An 18,453-nucleotide genomic window follows, 5' to 3' on the forward strand; every position below is an offset into this window, starting at 1 on the left:
CGATGAAAATTTAATTTCGTCGGCTAAAGTTGACTATAGCCGACGAAAATTTAAATTAACCGACGAAAAAAATTTTGTCGGCTTGTTTTTTATATTTTCGTCAGCTAAAGCCTTTCTTCTAATAATGTATATATCAAAACAGGGCCAAAGATATTGTCTTGATTCTATTAAAAAAATAAAAATTGTTATGTCAGATCCTATTGATATACTTAGTCTTGTCCCACATAAACGGATTAAATTTAAAAATTTAATAATACTCGTCTTCATTTTTGGCTTCTGATGTAAATTACAAAGAAAAATTAGTCTCTTATTGTAGCGCATGAAAGTATATTATGGTCCAATATGTACTCATTTTGGTCCTGATATATACGTACATTACTACTATTACGTATTCATTTTCATTGTTTACTCAATCCTGTAAGGAATCATCAATTGTTGTTGACTAGAATTATGACCCGCGTTTTGCCGCAGGATTTGCGAGATTTATGTTCATAATTTTTCTTTCTTTTATTCTTATTTCTAATGTATCAAAGTGTAAGATCTATATAGATTCAATTTGAAATACTTAACAATAAAACAATTATCATAGTAGTAAAAGTATATCTCTTATGTTCTTTCTTCTCGATTCTTTCTTTCACTCTTTTCCCAATCTACTCTTTTCATCGGAGGCAGAACAAAGTAAATTTCAGAGGATCCTTTCTAGATAGTGTGCGAACTGCGAAGCTCAATCTACTTTCTTTTTTTTTAGACAAAAAAAAAAAAAAACCTGGCCCGAGTCTAAAACTTTTTTTACTGTAGATGAACAGTAAATCACTGTAGATAAACAATGATCAACAAATAGATATATATATAGTAAATCGATCTCCCAATTTTTGATCATGAGAAAATCAAAGCTATATATCCATTGTTATCACCGGGGCTATTCACGTACGTACGTACCCACTATATTCAAAGGTTTCTTTACTTTTATTGTTTGTCGATATATGGAACAAACCAATTGAGAAAACCATTACCCCAAAATCCACTAATAATGATGAAGTGTTTCACAATGTACATGGTCATTCAGACGTCCACATTCTTCCTTCTCGACTTGTTCCACCATCTCATTGTACTCATCAAATCAAGTTAGCGTCTGGGTTCATCACTTTGTTTTATTAGAGAAATCAAATGTGAATACTTTTTCAAGATAAGGTGAACTGGTGAATGTGGCGATGATGAGTAATGATACACCACTACTTCCAAAAGGGTACAGAGAACTAAATATTCGATATATAAACAATAGGACAAGCAAAATCAGTGATTCACGATTTCAGGTACAAGAAATCTCCTTTTCATCGAGTTTTAGTGGCATTGGCAATATCAATAATGGCAAACTGAATGTGATTTGTGCACTATGCTTAAGATCAGGATTTCTTTTTCATGTCCCATGACAACTACAATTAAGCTTAAAGTGAGTTTGATCGTATTTGAACAATGAAATGATAATGCGTCATTTTGTGAACAAAGTTTCGGTAGCGAGTATAAGACTATAAGCTAACAAAATTAAGAATAAGCTTGGCTTAGCAATTTTTGTGTACACAACATAACTTTGAGCTTGAGGACATTGATTTGCCAGATGATGATGTTTCTGTGTCTCTTAGGTTTCAGTCATGTTCTCAAGAGTTCCTAATTTCCTATTCGAATAATGAGACAATATAACGTCATTTCACAAAACAGAAATTGTAAAAGAGTGTAGCTCGACCAAAAATAAGCACAAGTTTATATGAGCGTCCGAATATCGGTTCTACTTGATTATGGGAAGCAAAAGCAGGAGACAAGTGAAGTGAGGTACATATCTCATATCCTCATCCATCACCAATTGTTGGTCCGACTCGAATTCCACTTGCATCATATGGCAAACAAATTACTCTATGAGATTGCCGCTGTAAGATCTCACAACAAAGCTCCTTTTGAAATGCTATAGAGCAAAATTTATGTGGCATCTGAGTTTTCCAAGGACACTGGGAATCCACTTCAGCTCACTCTAATTGGCTTCCACATTGACTACATTACCTCTTCGATTATATCCCCCATCTTGAACCCTTTTAAAAGTTGTCCATATGGCACCCTAAAACTTGTTCTATTTTAAAAACTAAACAAAGAAACACAATACTTGAATGAAAGAGTCTAAAGACTCTATCTTTAGTGAAACTTTAATCCATCGAACTAGGCCAAAGACATATAGGAGATCAGAAATAGAACCATACTGTGGCACCATAATAGAAAAGTCAGTTTCCTAGGCAAGCAACGAGTGATATGGCTGATTATCATGTGTCGGTAAGCGAATTTGATCATTCACTCTTATCCCCTGAAGCATTAACACCTTAATCTATCGACTATCAGCACCTTTGACAATTTCATGAAGTCCACAAACAAAACAGACCACACAGGAAACACAAGCTGCATAAACAGTTTGGATGTAAAATTAATAGAACCTTCTCTTAAGAGAGGGATTGTCACACTAAGAAAAAGAAAAACTTATCATCCTTCTCTTTTTGCTTTTGTTTCGATCATCTTTTTGGCATAGCAACACCCATTCAATTTCTTTAGGTGAAAGGTCCAAGGATAACAACATCAAGGACCGCGAGCTGGGGCAAAACAGAAACAGCCGGGATTTTTGTCTTCAGGTATCATTCCACCTCCTTTGCTTGTATCAATCGCTTCCAACATTTTCACCACCTCATCCATTTCAGGTCGTTTATTTGCATTTCCATCCCAGCACTTCCGCATGACACTAGCCAAAGAACTAGGACAACATCTTGGAATTTCTGGTCGTAAATTCTGTAAACATAACAATGCAGCATGTAATCATACACCCTTGAATATTCATCTAACTAACAGGATATACAAATCTCAATACCTCATTCACTAAGATTATGGCTAGTGTTGCGAGGGTTCATCTAACTAACAGGATATACAAATCTCAATAGCTCATTCACTACGATTATGGCTAGTGTTGCGAGGGTTGTGAGGTTTGTCCTATCTGATTCACTAAGAGTATTGTGAGGTTTGTCCTATCTTATTCACTAAACACAAGGGTTGCGCTCGTTGCGGGACTTAATCAAACACCTTACGGCACAAGCTGACGACAGCCATGCACCACCTGTGTCTTACAAATGTATTGAACAATACATGAGTAAAAACTCACAATATTGCTGATCGGATTTAAATTATCATAATGATCAAACTGAATCTTTATGATATTTAAATGATTAGAAATAGTTTAACTAGTTGAGAGCCAATTGTCCTCATACAGATACAAAAGATATTTGAGAACAGTAAACATGCTTTCAAGATGGTTTACACATGCTTTATAAAATAGTGAAGCAAGGTCTGGGATTTAGAATACTATAGTAGTGCACAGAACACAATCATAGCAAAAATGGTAAAAGAACTGGACCAAACTAAAATCATCATCTGATAGCTCTCAGTTAAATATGTGAAAGATACCATTGCAAGTCTCAACCACTAATACAATTATAATGATGCAAGGCCTCCCTTACCCAACATTCCCAATATAAATACCAACCAGATCTGTTGATAAAGTCTGCTAAGCAAATGTAAATAGATTTATAAATTGACTAAATGCTTTGAGTAAACTAACCTGTCGAACAACAGCAGATGATACATCAGCAAAGCTAAGGTCAGGGTAAGGCATATCACAGCAGTACATTTCCCATAAGCATATGCCAAAACTGTAGACATCACACCTTCTGTTATATGGCTTACCATCCAGAACCTACAAAAATATGTCAGCTTCATGATTAGCTACAGAAACCCCATGCTATCACATCAACCACCATATACAAAAGTAGCTTGTGTGTGCACCTCGTACAACTAAACAAGTATATAAGGGAGAGAGAGAGTAATAAAGGTCTTTCTGTTAATTGGCCTCCATTTCAAGCCCAATAAAAAGAAATGAACTGTTTGGCAGCAGCTATGTATAAATAAGCTACTGGCCCAAACAACAATTTAACCTTTTCCCAACATAATATCAGTAATCCCAGACCAAAACAACCTCAGCCCTTTGAAGAAACGAACTTCTTTACTAAACCCCAGAAAAAAAGGAACTACAATAATAAGCATTGACCTGTTTAGCACCACTCCAAATTTAAAGGCTTGTTCTAATCTTCTTCAAAACCTATCATGCTGTGTATAAAAATAACATCTTATAGTGTACACAACTTCCAAATAAGCCACTTTGTCAAACTCTCACGTTTAAATGCATGCGACATCCATACCAGAAAGCCTAAGCGTCAGCGATTTTTCTGAACTGACCACAACACTCTATATCCCTGATGTGAACAGGAGAAGTTTCTCTATAAGAATAACAAAAATCACACCAAGAAACCTCTACATGGATTCATCAGACAATCATCTACTTGAAACAACCTGCATCAGGCTCAGTCTCATGCATTACAAGACCGCATCATCTCCCACCTTCCTGACAAGTCACTGTGCTATGTCAGTGGAACACCTACACCATCGTGGTTGACCCCAGGTCAGGCTCTCTAAATAGTCTTCCAAAATGATCCTCATGCTCTAAGGATCAGCTTCCTGACAATGACTAAGACTCATATATGTGCCCCAAATCACCACTTAAAGAAACAGGAAAAACATGATTCATGATTATAACAAAGCAAAACAATTGTTCACTCAAATCTTCTAGCATGAAGCTGAGTTCATCCTAATCAACCGCGCTGATTGTCAAGAATACAGAAATGTCCAATTATTAGTTCTTGTATCCTCTTAATCGTGTGTGTTAGTGTGATAACAAAAGTAGAAGAGGTTCTTGGTCTCGATCCCTGGAATTACTTCTTAATACCTAGGATTGCAGGACTACCAAGTGATGCCAAGACCCTAACTCCCGCAGATTTTCCGATCCTCAAAGGATGTCTCATTTGTGTCCAAGTTTTTGTCATCTCCACTTGGGAAATTAATGCCAATTTGAGTGTGCCTGGAAGCTGGAGGTGAATAGTTTGTGCCATTGAGGCCCAGTTTTGTTGACAACCAGCAAAATCAGGATGGAATTGTTATATTGGTTTCATCATGTTAATTGTCAGCTATAAAGTCACTTCAGCTATTCTGGCAGCAACCCCAGCCTTTTGATTATTTGAATCACGTTGTCTTCAAACATGAGCAAGCCAATGTAAATGCTGGGGCGGTTTCAATACGGATGTTAAGAACTTTGTAAAAGGTTTCCCTAACACTATTTTGGTTAAGGTAGAAGGGAACTTTCCTTTTGGTCACTTTAGAAAAACTGATGTGGTGGTGTACCTAGTAGATTTTAGGCTTCTCACATGAATAGTACATACTTTGCTCATTTTACATATGAAGAGATCATGTGACCTTTCCATCTATTTTAAAGGGCAAATCATACATGTGACTGTAAAAGAAAGTAAATTTTAATGTATTAATTGATGGAAATAGAAGTTTAAAGAGTTTACTCTTATTTCCTCCAGCAAAACATTTTATGTGAAGAAAAAAAAGTATATAAAGGTTGCAATATGAATACCTCTGGGGCCATGTATCCTAGGGTGCCAGTTTCACCAGTCATGTCCCTTGGATTTTGAGCTTCAACACGAGCAACACCAAAATCAGCTATTTTTAAGTTTCTATCGATATCTAGCAACATATTTTCTGTTTTGACATCACGGTGCACAATTTTCTTGGAATGCAGATAGCTAAGACTGCAAGGGAAAGATAAAGAACACAAATAAGCAAGACTTTCAAAAGACATTGGGAACTATGGAAGGTATAACAACCTAACTCACCCTCTTGAGAGATCTAAAGCAAGTTGGATCACAACCTTCAAGGCAAGTTTCTTTTTTCTGTTTTTTATCAAATATTGTTTCAGAGTCCCACCAGCAAGAAACTCCACAACAACACAACATGCTCTAGCAGGATGAGAATTTGGACCATCCATTGAAGAGTTTTTTGAAGGAACTTTAAGATTAGAAGTTCCCATTGAAGCGCCAATGAACTGTGATGAGACAAAAGAGGAGTAAGGGAATCAATTCAACTGAAATGATTATACTATAAAAAGTGTTGCTTTAAGGAATTGAGATACTATTATTAGTTTGGCAAATGAGTGAGCAAAGTATGTATTGAGCTCACAAAGGAAAATTATATACACCAATTACAAAATGGAAATAAAAATCCCTGCAAGGCTGTCAATTTTACCATATTATTCATAATGGCATAGACAGGTTTGTGAAATTGTACCATAAGCTCAGCACAATACAATAAGTCAAACAAAATAGTTTCATACCCTTGTAACATTAGGATGGTCAAGCTTGTGCCAAACAGCAACTTCTTTTTGAAATGATGCCCGCAGAGCAGCAGTTTCAGCATCCGTCGCATAACCATCTTCCCCCCAGTCCAAGATCTTCACTATAATATCAGACATGAGATTGCAATGAGAATTTGATATCAGCAGAAATAGTGTCAAAGGACTGCATATTGATCTAATAAGGCATCAGTTTTTATGTTAAAGGTACTCCACACTGAACCGTGTATGTTTAGCAAATATTAACTAATGCATGCAAACCATCATGAAAGCTGATCAAATTCCATTGCATCCGTAACAGCATAATACGAAAGCAGCATATCTCATAAAGAAAATAATATACAGAGTTAGAGATATATAGGGTTTTCATATACTAAACTATGTTACACCACAATCTCCCGCTCCATTCTTTAGAAATACTAATGCAGCAATCATAAAATTCTACAGAGATCTTGTATGCAGCTAAACAAAATCAAATTTAGAATGGAGAAAGCATTTATGAATACCTGCAACATCTTGATCATCATAAATACCCCGGTATACAGTACCATAGGTCCCTTGAGCTACAACATATCTTATATCCAATTTAGCTAAATCAATCTCCCACTCTTCTTTAGGCCTTTTGTCCTCAATTTTGGACCAAACCCTGCTCAAATGCTTCTCAAGCTGTATATCTAAGTTTTTCAAATCAATTTTATCTGCTCTGAAAATCATTTCTTTGCTACTAACACTTCCGCTACCCCTCATTTTTGAATTCTCACCGTCTTCGTGGTGATCCACCTTCTTTGCTACATTCACCTCCTCAATGTTGTCACTAGTCATTGGATCCATTTCCGACACCGGATGCAGAACAGAAATTTCCAATTACGAGACAGTAACTGAAAAAACAAAAGGAAAACGAAACAGAATCTAAACACACAAGCAATCCTAGAATAACATGATCCTACAGACTTCCAGTTTCTGCCATGAACACGACCATCTCTGCCAAATTTGTTATAAAACTATCATAATCTATGACAAAAGGAAACCTTAAAACAGAGAATCTTTGGTTAACAATATAACTCACCAACCAAACATATTCCTTGAACGGAAAGGAAAAACCGAATGAAATCTGATCTAATCGAAACCTAATCAGGTAAACACAACAACCCAATTGTCTCTTCAACCCAAAACACCATGTCTTGTTTAGCACAACAGCTTTGCCTTGTTTTATATTCTGAAATTACTATAAGCAGAACAAACGTCCAAATCTCAAGTAGCTCATCACCAACCACTTTTTTTCCTTTTTTCAATTCTAAAACGATCAAAGTAAACTCAAAGAAAACAAAAACGATCGAAGTAAACTCAAAGAAAACGACCCGAATCCAAAACTGTATACGACCAACGACCGATGACCCAGAATTGAAAAAAGCAATTGCAATACAATAAAGCTGAAAAGCACAATCCTTTCAGGTACAATCAAACCGACGGATAAGTAAGACGTGCAGAATCGCCACAAGCAACAAAAAGAGAATATAAATAGACAAAAATGCTGACTTTGAACAAGAAAAAAAACTAGAGGTAGAATAGGTGGTGGTAAAAGTTTTAGACTTTGAAGATTGGAATAATGGTGCAGGGGAATGGAGAAAGTGATTGGTGGGTCATGGAAGCTAGAGAGATTTGAAAACAGAGTTATGGGTTGGGGGAGGAGGATGAGATTTGAGGGAAGCAAAAGACGAAAAGCCCAGGAATGGAATAGATGAGAGAGAGAGAGAGAGAGAGAGAGAGAGAGAGAGAGAGAGAGAACGAAAGAGGAGGAGAGAGCGAGAGAGAACTCTGCGCGGGGTTGCCTAGTGTACGGCTTTCCAGAGAGACGGACTGTTTCAAAAAACAAACAGAGATACGGAATTGGTGCCCCACTATAACTCGGTTTCTCTAACAGAAACAAAAAGAAATAAAAACATATTACATGAGTTACATTACGTGACACGTATAATTTTGTATAACAAAAAAAGTTCATGATCTTATAAAGTATGACATGTGTAAAATCTGACTTAAAGTTTATCCATTTAGGATAAAAGTGTTACAAAAACCACCGTAAAATTAACATTATAATCTTTTGTTTTAGGATCTATGTTATTGATGCATGACGAGATTTTAGCCAAATTTAACAAATAACATAAAAAAAAAAAAAATGGCGTCACATTAAGAAGAATGATCTGAATATTGAAATTTGATAGGTTTTTATAATGAAGAAATTAATTATAAATTACTCTTTTAAATATATCGGGACTCCCGAACAAAAAGACAGAATCTGGATTGTGATTCGGATTGGAGCAAATTTTGGTCAGAACATTTGTTTGGAACGCATTATCACTTTCCAAAATAGGAACGACGAGATCTACAAGGCTCACCATAAGATTTGGGGTAAAAGATGTCGTTTTGATATTCTAATTCGGCATTTAATATTATTTTAGGATTTCTAGTTATATTAGGTTTTGTTATTTCCTAGTTTATTCAAAATAGGATTTAGTTAAGAGTTAAAACATATATAAAGCACTCCCTACGTTGTATAATTCAATTCATCAATCAATCATATTATTATAAATCAAACTTAAGAGTTTTCTCTTATTTTCTGGTGATTCCAGAGTTCTATCTATGAGTTTATCGCTTGTAAACTCTCCACCATTTTATAGGGTTTAACGTTTGTTAGCCCCCCGTATTTCCCGCTGCGTTAGTTGGTATCAGAGTGGTTTCTCCTGTCTCTTTTATCTACTTGATTATCCATGGTTGATGAACTAGTTATAAGAGCAGATTTGGATTGCCTTTTTGCAAAGATAACTGCTATGATTAACACCATTCAAGCTCATATAAGAGAATTTCGAACGAATGTCAACAACTACAAGAGACATCGAGGAGGAGAATCCAATGGGCAAAATCGAGTTGCTAATCAGGTTTTCAAATCTACGGCAGTTATTCCCATGAAGTTCTAATGGAAGATGTTTTGTCACATCCCGACTCTTAAATTTTTACCTATTTACTAGCTTGGTATTTAATAAGAATTTTACCATCTCCGTCAATGAGGTTATAGTCTAATTGGTCCCTATAGGGGTTTTGAGGGACAATTATTTCAGTGGAATTATTCGTAGGAGAAAATGTGACGACGGTAAAAATGGTAAATTTTAGCTAGTAAAAGGTAATTGTTTTGGGGTTTATTTTTTTGGTTGGGATTTTTATTTGTTGTTGGTTATGTGGGTATTTAGTGTTAGCCCAGTTTGGGGTTAGAGGCCCAAAACCATTTCTCTATTCTCTCTTTTCCTCCCGGTTCTCTCTCTCCCGAGCTCTCTCTTCCTCTTCCAGAAGTCCAACGCCCGCCGCCTTCGTTCGGCCGAGCAAGGCTACCACACCAGTCCCGTTAGGACCGGCATCTCCTCCTCTCTTACCCTAAGCCCGTGAGCACTGCTGCAGCGCCGCCGAACGGGAGGAAACTCGTCCCGAAGGGCCGACTGTTTTCTCATTGAAGCCCCCTCGTCCGGCCGCCATAGCCGGCGATTCTTGGTCCGTTGGAAAGCTCTCCTCCTGTGCATCAATCCATCCATAGAGCTCACCCTCTCTTGAGCTAGGTAAGGAGAAATGTGGAGTTGAATTTTTCTAGGGTTTTTAGGACGTTTTGTTTCGATTACCCTAGTTAGGCTTGGAATTGATGTTTGTGCTAATTAGGAAAGTTGTAGAGTGGGTTGAGAGGAAGATCCTATCAAAATTTCATAGGTATTGGAGGTCGCCGGAGTCGGCCTCCGGCCGCCGCTATTTGGGAGATTTTTATGGTTTTAAATGTGGAATATTAAGGGGAGTTTATTGATGTGAATTATGGAATTTTTGGAGGAGTTTTGGTTAGGTTTGTGAATTTCCGAAGTTTGGTATTTTTTTTTTTACAGTTAATTAATGTAGAATCCGGCCGTAGGATTAAAGTCGTTAAATATGTGGGAGGTGTGTTACAGCTGCTGATTTTGGTATTAAAGTTCGGATTGTTTCGGTTTAGGAATATCGAAGTTAGGCGAGAATGAGCGTGGTTACGGCTCATATTTATTTTGCCTATTTTTGAGTAAGTATTGGATTTTTGGTTGGTAATTTAATTATATATTTGGAACAGGACGTGAGGAGGCTCGAGCAGAAGAGGCCTCAGATCAACATCAGGCTTATGCCTAATTTATGAGTGGACTTTTGTTTTAAATAAGAGAAATTCATCCAAATAGTATACGAACTTTTGCTCCTTATAAATTTTGGTATATCAAGTTTTGAAAATATCAAAATGGTATCTCATGTTTCTATCCCGACCTAAGATTGGTATATATAGTCATTAAGATGACCAATTTACCTTTAACTTCTCTTTTTTTTCTTAGTTTTTTTTTATTTGTTTTCATATTCCAGAAATATTAGAAGAGGTTTTGGAATTTGATGATTTAGGTTGACCTTTATAAACTTGAAGAAGATTGAAGAGGGGAAACATACAGAAGTTCAATCTTTATTGTTTATGCTGACACTCAAGGATCTTGTTGTTGCCGGTGATATTCAAGGATGATTGAGATAAAGAATTGATTATTAGCAAGGAGAAAGTGACGATGAATTATTTCTCTACATTCCTAAAAATATAAAAAGCCAAAAAAAGAAAATTGGAATATGAAAACAAAAAAGAAAAAAAAGAGAATTTAAGGGTAAATTGGTCATCTTATTTTCTTGGTATGAGGGTAAATTAGTCATTTTAATGACTATATATACCAATCTTAGGTCAGGATGGAAACATGAGATACCAATCCGATATTTTTAAAACTTGATATACCAAAGTTTATAAGGAGTAAAAGTTTATATACCATTCATACGAATTTCTCTTTAAATAATATGCATGCTTTGGTTCATGGATGAACAATTAATTTTGTTGGAGCATTTTGACGTCATTTTAATTTTGACGATTTTATTTCTCTTGGAGAATTACCGAAAAATAGAATTTTTAGGTGAGTATAAATATGTATATTGAGGAGAGTATGTATATAAATGCTAGCTAACCATATGTGTATGTCCGCCTTAATGGCGTAGCATATAGCCGCATTATGGTGTGACGTGAGCGTAGTAGCCCTATATGAGTGTTTAATTCATATAGGAGGTATGGACACATATTTATACACCCGTCTGTCCACCTTAATGGCGTAGTGTAGCACCGCATTAAGGCGTGATGTGAGCGTTGGACGCGAGCGTAGTAGTCCTATATAGACCCATGAATTTATATAGGGAGTATGGACGTGTGTAAATACATACATATATTTTAGAGCCTGAGAGACTCGATATTTTATGAGATAAAAGTTTTATCGCTTGTAGCATGCATTCGATTTTTCTTTGGAAATTGATTTGGGGAAACATAAATATTTTATTTATTAATTTATCTTTGTCCACTCACTCTAACGTTATCAAATGTTTTCCCTTGGGCCATTCGTTTTAAAATGCCCAGTCTGCAGAGTTTGGGTTGGATCTAGTAGGAGGCGAGGCATAGTCACCCGCATTTCCACCACTTTTCACTAGTAGGTTACCTGTTTAACCTACCCGTGTTTTCTTGCTTCCGCTAGTGTCTAGTAGCTCTGAATATTTTGGGATTAATGTAAATTATTTCGGTGGTGTGCTCAGTCTGTTAATTTCTGTTTAGAGTATCTGAAGGATAAGGTTTACTGTTTTAGCTAGATATTTATGTGATGTTTGGATGTTGTTGTATTGTTGATATTGTGGTGGTTGTGTTTGCGGGGAGCAGTTGGCTCCAGGAGTTAAGGTTGGATGTGTTTTAGTAGGAGTGTAAATTTGAAATTTTTCAGGTTAGGGTTGTCCATTTTCAAGGGAGGTTTTGCAAATTTTTCGATAAATCTTTCCTTGGGAGTGGTCCCCGCAAGACTTACTCCGGGTTTTAGGGTAAAATTCGGGGTGGATCTTGACATGTTTCACAAGGAATTACCCATGAATTTCCAAAGGAAGAATTTTCACAAGAAACTATCCAAGAACAAATTAGGGAAGAAAGTGCATGTGCTGACATGGTTATCAATGTTGAAGAAATTAAGTTTGCAGCCTCGAGTAAATCATTCATAACTAGTTGTCATTAAAGAATACAATTTAGAGTGCCCAGAAGAATCCGTTCAAGTTGCCTATGATAAATTCATCTTTGGATTTGAGTTCATGATTGTGCCGTCAGAATATGCACAAGATCATGCCAAAAATCCACAGGTTCATTTGTCTAATTTATTATTGAGGTTTCCGTCTGCAAATTCTTGTTTTTCATTCAGGATGAACTCGAGGGCGAATTCTTTCAAAGTGGAGGAGTCTAAAGCAGAACGAGATTTTAGTCAAATTCAACAAAGAATCTTGAAAAGAAAGAAACGTCATCACATTAAGAATAATGATCTGAATATTGAAATTGGTATTCAAGTAGGCTTCTTAATGATGAAAGTAATTATAAATTACTCTTTTGGATATATCTGGATTCTCGAGCAAAAATGCAGATTCTGGATTGTGAATCAAATTGGAGCAGATTTTGGTCAGAACGTCCATTTGGAACACATAAAACTTTTCGAGAATGATCTTATAAGGTTCACCAAAGTGAGTCTTGTAGATCTTGTCGTTCCCATTCCGGAAAGGTTTCATGTGTTCCAAACGGACGTTTTGACCAATATCTGCTCCAATCCGATTCACAATCCAAAATTTGTCTTTTTACTCTGGAATCTCAATATACCCAATAGAGTAATTTATAATTAATTTCATCATTAAGAAACCTATTTGAATAACAAATTTCAATATTCAAATCATTTTTCTTAATGTGACGTCGCTTCTTTCTTTTTGAGATTCTTTGTTGAATTTAGATAAAAGCTCGTCTTTCCTCAGTGTAAGAGTTGGTTATCTCAATGACTCGCATGGTTCAATTCAAATCACTAAGTGGGGGAAATAAATAATTATAGAAAACCTCACATACCCTATTAGTTATATGAAAACAATATCAATATTTTATAACATCAACATTAGCAATTAATCAATCACTATAAACGTAAATTTCATTTATTAGATAACGGAGCGTATCAATACAATATGAATTGAAATTTGTTTAGTCTTTGTGGTTTGAAGTCGACATCTGTGTAGTTCTTGTGGTTTTATTTTAATATGAATAGTCATTAAAGTCACAATTTTTCATTCAAATAGTTCTTATGATTTTATTTTAATTAAAATAGTCCTTAAAGTCATTATTTTTCATCCAAATAGTCATTCCGACAATTTTCTCAGTTAAAGGCCATAAGGACTATTTGGATGAAAAATCATGACTTTAAGGACTATTCAGATTAAAATAAAATCATAAGGACTATTTGAAAAAATCCTGACTTTAAGGATTATTCAGATTAAAATAAAATCATAAGGACTAAACAGATGTTTACTTCAAACTAAAAAAACTATACAATATTTTTACCCATACGATATCTAAAACTTCGTAATGTATCGTCAAAAACTATAGACTAGAATCAGTTTTGACTAGAGAAACTTCTCTTTCATTCTTCTTCATTCAAGTAAATTGTATTTTATTATCAGTATTCATGCATGAAAAATTGACGGGCCATTATTCAAGCAGGGAAAATGGACTCTACTGAATGCGGAAGAGGCAGCTTAGACATCACTCGAGGGAAAATCAGTTAGCAATCATGCCTTGCCTTTTTTTCTTTATACTACCTCACCCCGAATTTACATATCAACTTTTACCGTTTCACCATTGTCTGGTTAATAACTCAATACATTTGGTGAAACTGGCTGATGACAGTTGATATATACAAAGATCTATAATCTGCAATAAAGGTTTAACCCGAAAGAGTCAAGATAGAAAAGACCGATGAAAATGCTACAAAGATGGGTTGAAAACTTGAAATGGGAAGCTGGAAGGTACATACACAATGCCAATAATGGCATATTCCAAGGAAGCTGCTCAATTTCTCATCCCTTGGCGTTTGTGCATGTATACGTTGTTGCTACTTGCTAGTTTTTGATACAAATCTTTGCATATGTATGTACGACAAGTCGCAAATGACTCTTACTCAGATAAATCATGGGTGTACATTGTACGGCGTAATGTGTATAACACCGAAAAGAAGAACACTCGACAAATAGGTATTATGAACTCGTGGTGACTGGTGAAAATCACTTCTTCATCTATTCCCGTCTTAATTTCCAAATTGATTCAATAAAAATATCTTTCTTGTATTGATTGTAGACCAAGCTAGTTATGCAGAGGCAAACCCACCGTTATATTATTTGTATGACAGTTTATAACACAATAACGGATCATTGATTAATATGTAAGTTGTATAATAAAATTGAGTTTATTAGAGTCTTCTCTCTTTGAACGAATTAGTACTCACGAAACTACGGTAAAGGGTATGATACACCAAAACCATTACCTCCATAATATATATTGTCTTCCGATAAGTAATAAATCATCATTTGAAACATTGGCTAGATCATAATGGGGACTCATTTGAAGTTTATTTATTTATTTTATTATTCTATATTCACAATCAAAATAGTTCAAATTGAACATTTATTTTTGGTGATCATACTAATTGATAGTGAAACGTCGCACTTACTAATCTATCGATGTCATAGCGAGAGAAATATTCTTTTCTTTTTTTGAGGAAAATAAGCTAGAGAAATATTCTTTTCTCTCGCAAAATGATAACAAACGGAGGTTTGGAAGCCCCTATCAATATTTTTCATGTCACTTTGATAGTGAATTGGATAGCAGAGAATACCACGAATGAGATATCACAAGTATGTGGTTCCATTTAACTTCACCAAGACAACAACCAAGCAAACAAATTAACTCTCATAAAAAATATTTAAAAAATAAAATAAAAAACCAAGCAAACAAACTCCAAACATGTCGAGAAATTTAGAAAACTAACCAAGTTTAGGCTGTCAAAATGATTTTTAACCTTACTTTTCTATTTAGTTGAAAAATAACCATTTCATGAGGCAATAAGTCATTTGTACCCTTATCAGATCACTTTAACAAAAACATAAAAACTTGGACGTACTCTCCGTTCTCCAAACAACTCCAAGCCGTGAGTTTTAAGCACTCTTGGCGCAATATTGAAGGTGCCACATTGCTCATACACAAAACCAGTGTAACGTCCACAAATTCGATGGCTTCACCACCAAAGAAAGGCTTCTCTCCAAGCTCCACTAACCACTTCTAGACACTTAATACAGTCTATGGGTTCCTTCTTCATCAATTTATTGGCTCCTGATCTTCTCCCTTCATTGTCCATGTCTTCCTATATTATATATCTGCATTTCCAATTGCCAAAAGTTTCAGAACATTTAAGTCCTTGAATATTTGGTAATCAAATACTCTTTAGCTATAGTATATGGGGTAAGTTCAAGACCTCTATTCATATATATACCAACAGATTTGTGGTAATCATACTATTAATGAATAAGTACAAAGAACCCGAATCAAACAAATTTGAATCACGACAAACATATTCTACACCAAAATTTAGTCGGCCCAAAACCTGGCCTGGGATTCATCATTTGAGGTAAGGATCATAGGGCAAGAATGGCTTATTATTCCAAACCTCGTCAATGTGTTGAGGAGCAAAGACAAGATTGCAGACCGCTTTGCCATTGTGAATGAAAACAAGGATCTTCTTGTGAATTGGGTTGGACTGGAACAACAATAGGTTCTTGTTCCTTAGGTCCTCGTCCTTAGAACTTGTACTAGAGCTTTTCTCGGCCTTGCTGTTTCTTTTCTCAGAAATTTTCATGTTTTTGTTAAAATGATCTGATAAGGGTACAAATGACTTCTTGCCTCATAAAATGATCATTTTTCAAGTAAATAGAAAAGTAAGGTTAAAAATCATTTTGACAGCCCAAACTTGGTTAGTTTTCTAAATTTCTCAAACATGTCTGGATTGTTGGTCTTGTTGACCTCAAAAATGGGCCTATCGCTTGAATCAATTGTTTCTTGGGCTTATGCTGGTCCAATTTTTGCCCAATAGACTTCTTCCAATACAGTTCCATGTCCATCTACATTTTTTTTTTTTTTTTTTTTTTTGAGGAAGATGTCATCTACAATTCTACATGGGATATATCAACAACTGATGAGACATCAAGTTAGTCATGAAGTGCACGAAGCTCAAATTTAGAAGAGAATGGACTTCAAGTAGTTGACGAGGGCGCAGAAGAAAGCAACAATTCAAGCAGCAGAGACTTTAACATGTCAAATTCGAACCTCTTTTGTTATAAACCTGCCGTGTATTACTAAAGCAAAGTAGGTCCTTAATTAGTCATTAGGGATTATTTAGGGTTGTTCTATATAAGTTACTTCCAACTTCCAGGCCTTTGTCATGAGGGTTATTCCAAGTTATCCCTATTCCAAGTTAAATAGGCTAGGGTTTCGGCCTTAGGATTAGATTTCTTTGTGTTTTCTTCTATCCAACTCTATCTCTGCTTCCTGGTGTATGATAGGATTCGATTCTGATCTACCACACATTGACACACCCAAAACTCCAATTATTATTACAGAGCCAGTAATTCTTTATTGGATGCTAGTAATTTGGCTCTCAGCGAGCTAGAGTGAAAGAAGAAAAAGAAACAAGGGTAAATGGTCTTACATGTTTGTCAACAGCAAAACTTGTTAGGGCAACACAACATAGAGAAAAACAAAAGGTCTATATCAGAACCACAAAACCAGCTTACATAAAAAACTATCACCTAAAAACCCCATGGACTCAGAAACAGTTTACTGACACTGACTCGCTCCACAAGATCCTCGATCTTATTATCTTCATCATCATCTGCAGCAGCGAAACTCGGCCTTACATACCATGGAGTGATTCACATTGCCACCTGCATTATCATCTGTATATTTTTTCTTTTGGTCACTTGCTAACTACAAGAGCATTCCATAATTATATTTATCAATTAGAATCGAACTGCTCCTGATTAAGTTGTTAATTGGGGTCAACCCCAAGCTTTATTCTAATAACCCACAATCTGACATTCACTAAAGCCTAAAAGGAACTCAAAGACTTTACTCAAATCTAAATCACAACAGGTCACCAGACTTCATATAATTAGTATATCAATCTGTACTTAAATATTTTACGCCTAATTACGTAGACTATTCTTAATTGTCTGCAAGTGATTAGTGTCAGTGATGCATATAATTATACAAGGTAATCTGAAAATGAAGAATAAAAAACCAAAGGCTGATCTCTTAGTACGCGCATGTAGTAGACATTATGATTTCGCATGATGAACTTTCTTCCTTCCTCTTACAGAGAATGTGGGGAGTTGGGAAAGAGCAAACTGTGTCATTATGTGCTTAACATGCTGCTGATGCTGATGCTGTTTAGCCGCTAGGGTTCTTTCTTTTCTGGATTTTTCTTTTTTGTTTTCCTTCCTTCTGAAGAGGAATAGGAAGAACCCAAAACTTGTGGGGTGGGAGACTTTGAGAGTTGAGAGCTTTAATTTAGCTAGGGCTCACGTGATAGTATCCTTTGTATTTAAGGGACCACATGTCCTTAAGAAGGGAATAGTGAATACCAACTCTGGTTGATAAGGTTCGAAGGTGACAAGTGCATTATGAAGCTCACCTATATGCATTTTAATTTTGCGACCTTACTTGCAAGTGTGGCATAGATATTTCACTATAGCTAGGTCCAAAAGATCGAGAAGGACGGGAATATGTACTACAGCTATTCTCCACAGTTTGTCCACTCTCTTCCGGCAGACTCGGTGATCATGTTCGAAGACTTAGGCTTTAACAAGTACGTGGAACAATGAAGATTTCAGTTTGTTCTTGCTTAACATGTCAAGAATTTTGGAGTAATTTTACTAAACATGGAACTCCCACACCCTTTGAAGAATGAAGACTACTAGAGCATGCATGAACTGATGAACACATTGCTAGCTAATGCTTTCACAAATGCACAAATATCCAGAGTGTGGAAGTTGTCATATGTAGTATTTCCCCTCTGGGACATGCTTAAAGTTTAAGTGTTAGACAACATGTTAACTTTCATCATCAATATCTTTAGACAATTTCTCGTGTTTTTCGTTCAATAAAAATAATT

At 35.7% G+C, this 18,453-nt stretch overlaps 1 protein-coding gene across 1 annotated transcript; it reads right to left on the minus strand.

Moving 5' to 3' along the window:
* Positions 1-2,339: 2,339 nt before the first annotated feature.
* Positions 2,340-8,140, minus strand: LOC101293476 (serine/threonine-protein kinase HT1-like). Its single transcript, XM_004296594.1, has 7 exons — positions 7,395-8,140; positions 6,835-7,309; positions 6,311-6,432; positions 5,814-6,022; positions 5,555-5,729; positions 3,644-3,778; positions 2,340-2,820 (listed from the first exon to the last, which is right to left on the minus strand). Exons 2-7 carry the CDS (start codon positions 7,157-7,159, stop codon positions 2,614-2,616), a joined length of 1,173 nt encoding a protein of 390 aa, XP_004296642.1. The 5' UTR covers positions 7,160-7,309; positions 7,395-8,140; the 3' UTR covers positions 2,340-2,613.
* Between the last annotated feature and the right edge of the window lie 10,313 nt (positions 8,141-18,453).

This window comes from Fragaria vesca, linkage group LG4 (genome assembly GCF_000184155.1).
Source record: "Fragaria vesca subsp. vesca linkage group LG4, FraVesHawaii_1.0, whole genome shotgun sequence".
Taxonomy (NCBI): Eukaryota; Viridiplantae; Streptophyta; class Magnoliopsida; order Rosales; family Rosaceae; genus Fragaria; species Fragaria vesca.

Bases quoted from the DNA above. Each gene is read 5' to 3' on its own strand.
- LOC101293476 (XM_004296594.1), bottom strand. From the start codon at position 7,159: ATGGATCCAATGACTAGTGACAACATTGAGGAGGTGAATGTAGCAAAG. The intron at 3,779-5,554 runs GTATTCATATTG...ATATTTTTGTAG, and splicing joins TAGGATACATGGCCCCAGAG to GTTCTGGATGGTAAGCCATA. The intron at 2,821-3,643 runs GTTAGTTTACTC...TTATGTTTACAG, and splicing joins CATCTGCTGTTGTTCGACAG to AATTTACGACCAGAAATTCC.